This window comes from Phaeoacremonium minimum, assembly GCF_000392275.1.
Source record: "Phaeoacremonium minimum UCRPA7 unplaced genomic scaffold PA7_03_scaffold_331, whole genome shotgun sequence".
NCBI classification, from domain to species: domain Eukaryota; kingdom Fungi; phylum Ascomycota; class Sordariomycetes; order Togniniales; family Togniniaceae; genus Phaeoacremonium; species Phaeoacremonium minimum.
In genome coordinates, this window is record NW_006921235.1 from 7,551 (window position 1) to 14,837 (window position 7,287).

Consider the following 7,287-nt stretch of genomic DNA (forward strand, 5'->3'; position numbering starts at 1 on the left):
TCGAACACTCGTCAGGCTACGGCAATCTTGCAGGCATGGCCTCTTGGGCGGTCAGTCGATTTAGGGTACCGATTGTCATCTACTGTACAGCCTGAACTGCCTGTGCCAGCCTACACTACGGATATCGGTTCGAAGCCCGTGATTTCTAGATTCAGAATCATCGCGCGTCAATCGATATCATTGCTTCCGTTTCCGTTGCCACATATCAAACAACCCAGAGCTATAGAGCGGATCACTCTACTCAGACGGCCGATTTCTTATCGCCTTCTACAGAAGTCGGATCAATCGTTGTCGCGTTGCATTCGGCCACGCCTACGGTATGGCCGTGTGGGGGCTGTGCTCCCGGTGTATGATGCTCGGCAAAGTGGCTGTGCCCCCGATGCACTGCAGCAAGGGTCGGGCCCGGACAACTTGAATGCACGCACTGCTAGTAACGTTAATTTTTTTTCCTTGTTTTTTCCCCCGAGGCTGTAAGCAGATGGGCTGTTGCACCCAATCTGGCAGCTATCATATACGGCGACCTCACATGCGCCAAGCATGTGCTTACTGTTGGAACTCTGAGAGGTCCCCGATACAAAGTGCACTTCTACATCTATGCACTCTAATGCTCACTACACGAAGATGACTCCGCTAATTAGCAATAGAGAGAAAAACCGAGTCTCATGGACATTTGATATAGAGCACAATATTTCGAATTAATATCTTCATACACAGTGAGTGAGCAGGACTCGATGCCCGCCTCGATTGATTACACTTCTTTAGCGAGCTCCAGGTGTTGCTGCTAAACCCTTGATTGACTGCCAGAGAGATGGAGACGGCCCAGTCTGCTCAGTCTCCAAATCTTTGTCTCTAGGCTTGGCCGTGTATCCCATGTTTGGGATGACTTCCGAGTCCTTAGCCGTCCGATGCGGCGCTGTATAACCGGTCCGCACTGCCATCAGATTGGGATAAGTACGCGACTAGAGCCAATCATCACCTTGAAGACTGAACACACCTCCGGTTTTGTTCTTTGTTTTCTCAACAGCAGCTGCGAAGCTAGCTTTTGCTTGTTCTGCTTTGTCCGACATTCTTCGTTGATTGAGTATATGGTTCGTTGAAGTAGAGACGCTGCTGTGTTTTGGGATCAGGTTTAATAATGAACACCTCAAGATCTCGATGACGGCGAATTATAAGACCGGGGATTCCAGAGGCATCCCATAGGTCCATATGACAGGCGGATAATGTGTGCGCTTGAACATTGGGTGGGCAAGCTTGTGAGGTCATGGTGATTGCACAAGCCTGCAGAATTGTGTCAGCGTTAATCAATTGCCATGAGAGGTAAGCGCCTAGCAACCAATCATACAGCTCAAATGTCCTCCAAGATTATCTCCTGTCTGTTCAGGCATTTCATTCTTTTGCAACTCGCTCTTTGAGCATCTCAACCTCAGGAAAAGATACTGTTTTGAAATATCAAGACTCGGCAATGTATGGAAAGTTTGCTGCGAAAGTCCTTCTGACTTCCCCGCAGACCTTCATGCCGATTTGAGAGTATCATCCTCAATCACAAATTGAAGGCAAGGGAGAAGACCCTAATCCCTGGGCGTAAAGTCTGTGGTCTTTTAGATACGACGAAGCAAGTGGGTTTCGCAATAGATACAGATGCTTGAATAACTGACATCTGTCACGAATCTTGAAGACCATAAGAAAGCTAACTCGGTATCTAAACTCACAAAATGCTGCTAACTATATCATAACTTGGACTCCAGCTCTATGATCACACTCTTAGTCTCCAAGAAGTTGTTCATGCTCTCCAGCCACCCTTCTCTGCCTTGCCCCGATGATTTATAACCACCGAAGGGGAGATCCTTGGCAGTGCTGGGACTTGTGCAATTAATCCCTACATAGCCGCTCTCAAGGGCCTTCGCAACCCTCAAGGCTCGGTCAATGTTCCTAGTATAGACTGCCGCATAAAGGCCGAACTCGGTATTATTCGCCTTTTGAATTGCTTCGTCTTCGCTCTCAAAAGTGTTGATATTCGCTACTGGGCCGAAAATCTCCTCTTTCATGATGCGTGCCTCCTCGGGCGTGTCTGTGAACACAGTAGGCTCGACAAAGTACCCATTCATCTTCTCCAAGTTGCCCTGGCCTCCGAGGGCCAGTTTTCCTGAATTCTTGCCTTCCTCGATGTACGCCATGACGGATTTGTACTGCACCTCATCTGCCTGAGGTCCGTGGTTGATGCCTTTGATAGTCGGGTCGCCTGCTTTCACACTAGCAAATGCCTTCTTGAAGGCTTCGATGAATGCGGGCGCAATGCTTTTCTCAACATACACTCGCGAGGTCGCCATGCAAACTTGACCACTGTTCCACTGTATGCTATGAGTCGTCTGCTTGACCGCTTTCTCAATATTGGCGTCATTAAAAATGATCACTGGGGACTTTCCACCAAGCTCGAGGATGACCTTTTTCAAGTTCGTCTTTGCAGCCTGTTCCTGAATAAGACGGCCAGTCCGACTCGATCCCGTGAATGTCAAAACTCGCACGTCCATATGCCGAGCTAGTGTGTTGCCCGACGGCAGGCCGTGTCCGCTGAGAACATTAAAGACGCCGGGAGGGAAGCCAGCCTGCGCAATAAGCTCGGCAACTCGTGCGGCAGCCAATGGCGCCTTCTCCGAGCTCTTGAGGACAACAGTATTGCCTGTGATGAGCGCCGGCGCTGTTTTACCAGCAAAGAATAACAGCGGCACATTCCAGGGGATGATCGCCGCTACCACGCCAAAGGGCTGCCGTAGTGTCATTGTCACATGTCCGGGGGTATTGAGGCTTGCCTGCCCCTGAATAGATGCCCATGATTCAGCGTAGTGATCATAGTGGCCTGCCGCAGCCATGGCATCGAAGTACGCATCAATGGGCCGTCCCATGGATATCGCCTCCAGGTGAGCGAGTTCCTTGTTATTTTCTCGGATGAGAGCCGCAAGACGTTTGAGACAGGCCCCACGGGCGGCTGGATCAGTCGCTGACCATGCCGGAAATGCTGCTTTGGCGGCGGCGACAGCAGCATTAGTGTCGTCCTCAGTGGCCTCAGGGACATCCGCTATCTTCTCTCTTGTCGCAGGATTATAAAGCGAGAATGTCTTGCCATCAGATGCACCACGAAGCTGAGATATGGGTCAGTCTTCTGGGTTGAAGCCTACTAATTGCGCATCAAACTTGCCTCTCCATTGATCAGCATGCTGGGTTTCGAGATAGTGGACATCTTGGTGGCTTCGAGCCCTTTCTCGATAAATTCCGAAATGCTTGTTGTCGTAGCCATGCTGATCAACTGGGTCTTCAGAAGCCCACGCAGCGAAACTTTATTCACGAATATTAACTTTTCTAGGACTGCTGAGCGAATAACTCTCGACCTTTTAGATTCTTGAATAGGACAGCGATAGCCACGGAGAGTTTACTCATCCATAGGCGTTATCAGGGTAAATGCCGTCTTTTCGGATAAAAGTGCAATCGAAGAAAAGGGTGTTATGTGGAATCAACCCAAGTCGCATTGGAAAAGTAGAGTCCGAAGACTTCAGCTTGGCCCCGCAGTGCCGTTACTCAAGTATGGTCTCGCCCATGACTTTCTCGGCAGTTACCCCAGATTGTCGTAAAAAGGGGTGCGGGGAAACTGAGGTGCCACCATCGCAGCCAAAGCGGGAAATCATTGATCTCAAAGTCTTGAGTAACGCGGGGCTGGTGTTTTCTAGCTTGGCTTGGAGAATCATCTTAGCTCGCTTCGATAAAGCTAAGGTGACGCTGTGCTTCAGGAGAATCCAAAGGAGGCAACAACTCCATACATTACGAAGATACCGCTCGCCCTAGCTGGGATACACTGTTGTCTGACCACCAGCATTTGGAATATTTGTGATTCCAAGCAATCCATAGTATCGTTCGGGCGAACCGAAAATGGCTCCAAGAGGAACAATTGCCATCGAAGAAGCAGTGCTTAACCCAGATGGCATATCATGGATGGCAGAGTCTGCATCACTTTTTGCACCAGGCCAAGACACAGCACAGCTGAAACATCATGGTCTTACCCAAAACCTTCTTGATATTCATGAGCAGCGGATTCAGCAAATGGACGCCGAGGGTGTCGAGTACATGCTTCTCTCTTTGACCTCTCCGGGAGCACAAGGAGAACTAGACCCCACAAAAGCAAGCAAGATTGCATCAGAAGCAAACGACTGGCTATCTGCCCAGGTTGCCAAGAATCCTGGCAGATTTGGTGCTTTCGCTGCTCTGTCCATGCACAATGCCGAAGAAGCTGCCGTGGAATTAAGACGGGCTGTGAAAGACTTGGGTATGTTCGGGGCAATGCTGAATGACTTCCAAACTGTAGGGTCAGATGGCTCAGGGAAGAAGTATTATGACGAGCCGGAGTATGATGCCTTTTGGAAAACAGTTGAGGAGCTCGGTGTTCCGGTCTATATGCATCCACGATATCCTCCAGCACCGGACTTGCGGCCTAGTGAGAAGTACGGGCCAAGGAAGCACATTCTTGGTGCTGCAGTACAATTTCATCTTGATCTTAGTTTTCACATATACGCACTCTGCTCGAGCGGCATATTCGATAAATACCCAGGTGTGCAGGTTGTCGCGGGACATCTTGGAGAAGGGTGAGTGGACTGCCTCGCTGCCTTCACTATCACAAAAGAGCTCAACTCTATTTAGAATTCCTTTCAATCTCTGGCGGGCTGATCATTGGTACAATAAGCCAGTGAAGAAAGCCACTAGACCATCGAAAGAAGACTACTCATTTTACTTCAAGAACAATATTTCGATCACAACCTCTGGAGACTTTTCAACATCGGGACTGAAGTTCTGCATCGATGCAATCGGGGCTGATCGGTGTCTATTCTCGATAGGTAAGAAGTTCATATCCAATTGAGACTGGATAGGTATGCTCGTTGAATAAGTGCTGACTAGATAGACTACCCTTATGATTCGATAAAGGAAGCCCAGGATTGGTGGAAGGGAGTGGATCTGCCCAAAGACCAGAAAGAGGCTGTGGCTCGATCAAATGCCATTCGGCTGTTCAAACTTCCCCTCGAATTGTAGCCACAATCTTCTGCCAGTATACTTCATTCCTTAGCCGCGACTTTCTGATCGAGAGGCTCGGTCCTCTCTTCAATCAGATCCCCCGAGTCAAGAGCTTCTTCGGCTTGAGCATTTCGATGAAACGGCTCGCTCCTATCACCATTAGCCTTTGTGCATGCACCGTAAGATCAAGAACATAGATCAGCTCACTGTTGTCTTATTTCACGCTTATGGAGATACCTAGTCACAAAGGCCGTTGCAATCAATAGTGCACTAATGAATGACACTGTTATGTAGCCCTTGTGGTACCTTGGAGCATCGACCTGTTGCCAGACAATCAATGGTAGCCATGCCTGCAGAACATATGCCATTTCGTTCATAGTCGCTGTGACAATCGCCCGTTCTTCGTTGTCGGCGGTACAAATTTCATGGGCCCATCTGTACCATATGTCAATAGAGGATGACTCGGGCCCGTAAAAAAATGCTGCTTACGCAAAACAGAGACCACTTAGTCCACCACCACAACCGGCCATGATGAACGATGCCCACTTCCATCGAACTGGGATATCCCAGACTGCTAGAGAAACCTCACACATAATATTCATGGCCTAATCCCTGTCAGCTGTCTCTTCTTTATTGGTCGATTACGGGTGTTACACGTACACCGCCGAACACGATAGGAGGCCACCGAGAGCCGCGCAGGAAGGTGTCGGAAGACCCTGACTGGTATCAGTATATGTGACAATCCCTGGTGATATAGTGTCAGACGTACAAGCATAGGCCAGAGTAGTAATCACTTGCACGGCGCTGGTTAGTGTTGGATAGCTGTTGATCTGCGTGATGCTGTACTTCGGATTCGTTGAGGTCTTCAAATACCTGGGTACGGATTAGTAGAGACGCCATGTTTCTTAAAAAGTATGAGCATTTTACATAGCAAACCCTGGAGCCGCGCCAACTCCTCCGTTGTTGAAAGTTCTGGAGGGTATTTAGTCTGTTGCTGCCGATAAACTAAGGGTTACTTACACGTAGAGAAGAGTAAGCACATAGATATGCCACGACGAGAGTATCTTTTTGATCTTTGCCACTGAATACGGTGCTCTCTTGCTGCGGCCTTCAAGTTCCATTCGCTTCTGGGCAAGTTTCACCTCCTGAAAGCAAATTGGTTGTCAGTCTTGGAGTCTCATAACGGCGAGCGAAGAACCATGGTTTACTTCTTCAGACAGATACCAAGGATTGGCAATCTCTGGCAAGTCAGGGAGCATGAAATAAGCAGATATAGCAATAGGCAGCGAGATGATGCCGTCCACGATAAACAGCCTATAGAGCCAAGTTAGTACTGTTTGCCAGCTTTCTTGTCTCGTTTCCAACTTTACGTACCATTGCCAACCCTTGAAACCGCTGGTACCACCCAGGTGATATACTGCAGCCATCAAATAACCTGAGAACATGCTACCAATTGCACTGCTTGTATGGAAGATGCATGACCGTTTGGCAAGCTCATCTTTGCGATACCAGGAGCCGATAATGTATTGAATACCAGGATAAAAGGTGCTCTCAGCTAGACCGACGAGGAATCTCACGGCGTATATCTGTCCGGCTGTGTTACATCGAGAAAGTGTCATAGTGAGTACTGCCCAGAGTGTCTGCGTGGATGGCTTAGCAAGCAAATTCCGATGAGTTTTGAATGTTTCGGAGACTTACCTCCATCAACGGAATCCATATTCTTGGTCGTACTTTGGTTAAGATGATATTGCTAGGTATCTCGCCGATCACATACCCTACTGTCCATGCAGTGGTCATGTAATTCAATTGGTTCTGGTAAAGACCTAGGTCTTCTTTCCTGCCAAGTGATACAAATAAGTACTCCTATTGGTACTCCCTAAACGCCCAGAAACGAGAAAGAGACCCACATTCCAGAGACGAAGGCATTGTTTATGTTGACTTGATCCAGATACTTGATGAAATACCCTACTTGATGTTAAGGACAACCTAGACAAACAATTGCTCAGATAGCGAAGTTCTTACCCAATGATGCATAGGTGAGCAGTGCTGCATCAAGCTTGAAGAGAAAACGGCGTTCTTTGGGCGACTTATCAAAGGTATCCCAGATGAAATAATACCACTTTCTCTGGTTTTTATGAGCTGAATCAAAGACAGCCGTGGGATCCTCGACAGGTTCCGGAATATGGACAGAGGAATCACTGCGAGCCATATTTTTAGCAGCTGTGCAGGGGTACA

The 7,287-nt window shown here is 48.4% G+C and overlaps 2 protein-coding genes across 2 annotated transcripts; both read right to left on the minus strand.

The window, feature by feature from the left end:
- Window positions 1-1,727: 1,727 nt before the first annotated feature.
- On the minus strand, window positions 1,728-2,777 carry UCRPA7_4257 (putative aldehyde dehydrogenase protein; the record flags this gene model as incomplete). Its single annotated transcript, XM_007916886.1, has 1 exon — window positions 1,728-2,777. One exon carries the CDS (start codon window positions 2,775-2,777, stop codon window positions 1,728-1,730), a length of 1,050 nt encoding a protein of 349 aa, XP_007915077.1.
- A 2,316-nt stretch (window positions 2,778-5,093) lies between these two features.
- On the minus strand, window positions 5,094-6,497 carry UCRPA7_4258 (putative pantothenate transporter protein; the record flags this gene model as incomplete). The annotated part of the gene is made up of 9 exons (XM_007916882.1): window positions 5,094-5,202; window positions 5,260-5,289; window positions 5,359-5,487; window positions 5,542-5,657; window positions 5,713-5,768; window positions 5,822-5,925; window positions 6,073-6,197; window positions 6,261-6,366; window positions 6,427-6,497. The coding sequence occupies 9 exons, from the start codon at window positions 6,495-6,497 to the stop codon at window positions 5,094-5,096; spliced, it is 846 nt and encodes a 281-aa protein (XP_007915073.1).
- Window positions 6,498-7,287: the final 790 nt, after the last annotated feature.